Genomic DNA, 1,304 nt, shown 5'->3' on the forward strand with positions numbered 1-1,304 from the left:
AGTACTACTATCACTGGCAGCTGGGACCCGAGCGGGGTAACCTCCAAACTTTCGAAGTTCCCGCCACAGAGAAGTCGGCTGGGTCCTCCTCCAACTGCTACAGGTACATTTTCGCCACGTCACCGATCCGCGTCAAAAGAGCATCCGGTCCGTCCATTCGAAAAAGCTGCGAACGGCTGATATGCCTTCACGTCACCGATCCGAGGCGCCCACCGCTCCACCAATCAGCGCCACTTCGTCGTCACTCCTATAAAGAGTCCGGCCAATCCCGCTTCCAATCCATCGCCCCTGTCTCTCTACTACTCCACCCCAGCCAAACTTCGAAGAAGCAGCAGTCGCCGCACCATCCATGGCCCCCAAGGCTGCCGAGAAGAAGCCGGTGGAGAGGACCCCCGCGGGCAAGAAGCCCAAGGCGGAGAAGAAGGTGCCGGCGTCCAAGGAGGGTGGCGACAAGAAGGGGAAGAAGAAGGCCAAGAAGAGTGTGGAGACGTACAAGATCTACATCTTCAAGGTGCTCAAGCAGGTTCACCCCGACATCGGCATCTCCTCCAAGGCCATGTCCATCATGAACTCCTTCATCAACGACATCTTCGAGAAGCTCGCTGGCGAGTCCGCCAAGCTCGCGAGGTACAACAAGAAGCCCACCATCACTTCCCGCGAGATCCAGACCTCCGTCCGCCTCGTCCTCCCCGGCGAGCTCGCCAAGCACGCCGTCTCCGAGGGCACTAAGGCTGTCACCAAGTTCACCTCGTCCTAGGCTCCTCCTGCATTAGTTCTAGTGTTTATTTCCTCTCCCTCGTCTGATGAATTCTGTAGCTAGCTGTGTGTGTTCTGACAGCGTCATCCTGTAACAATGGTGCTGCCTGAATAAATAGTCATGTTGCTGCTTGAATGGACGACCGTCGCCTTGGATTCTTGTTTCCAACGTGTTTATTCAGTTTCATCTTGGGCTTAAAGCCAGGAAGATGGTTTTCGTCTCTGAAAGTATTGCACAAATGCTTCTCTGAAACAAATAGTTTGATCCTTCTTGAGAATGGAGCTCCACTCGTGTAGTAAAGAAAGTATGACCAGCCTTTTACTGCGGTGAAACTAATTTCATAGGCGTGTAAGCTGTGTTTGTGTGCGTGGCAAACTTCATTAACCACGTTTTGCTACTTCAGGAAACTTAAAGCTTGCATTCGAAATTGATGCTGATAATTGACCACATTCAAATCAAGGATCTGAAATGGTTTGGATCTCCCGGCAATTTTTCTTTGAAATTTCACCGGGGGAGATTTTTTCCCACCTGAATTTTTTATCTTTAA

The 1,304-nt window shown here is 51.5% G+C and overlaps 1 protein-coding gene across 1 annotated transcript; it reads left to right on the forward strand.

Moving 5' to 3' along the window:
- Positions 1-287: 287 nt before the first annotated feature.
- LOC123131994 (histone H2B.4-like) lies at positions 288-892 on the forward strand. The gene has a single exon (XM_044551737.1). The coding sequence runs from the start codon at positions 350-352 to the stop codon at positions 755-757; it is 408 nt and encodes a 135-aa protein (XP_044407672.1). The 5' UTR covers positions 288-349; the 3' UTR covers positions 758-892.
- Positions 893-1,304: the final 412 nt, after the last annotated feature.

This window comes from Triticum aestivum, chromosome 6A, assembly GCF_018294505.1.
Source record: "Triticum aestivum cultivar Chinese Spring chromosome 6A, IWGSC CS RefSeq v2.1, whole genome shotgun sequence".
NCBI classification, from domain to species: domain Eukaryota; kingdom Viridiplantae; phylum Streptophyta; class Magnoliopsida; order Poales; family Poaceae; genus Triticum; species Triticum aestivum.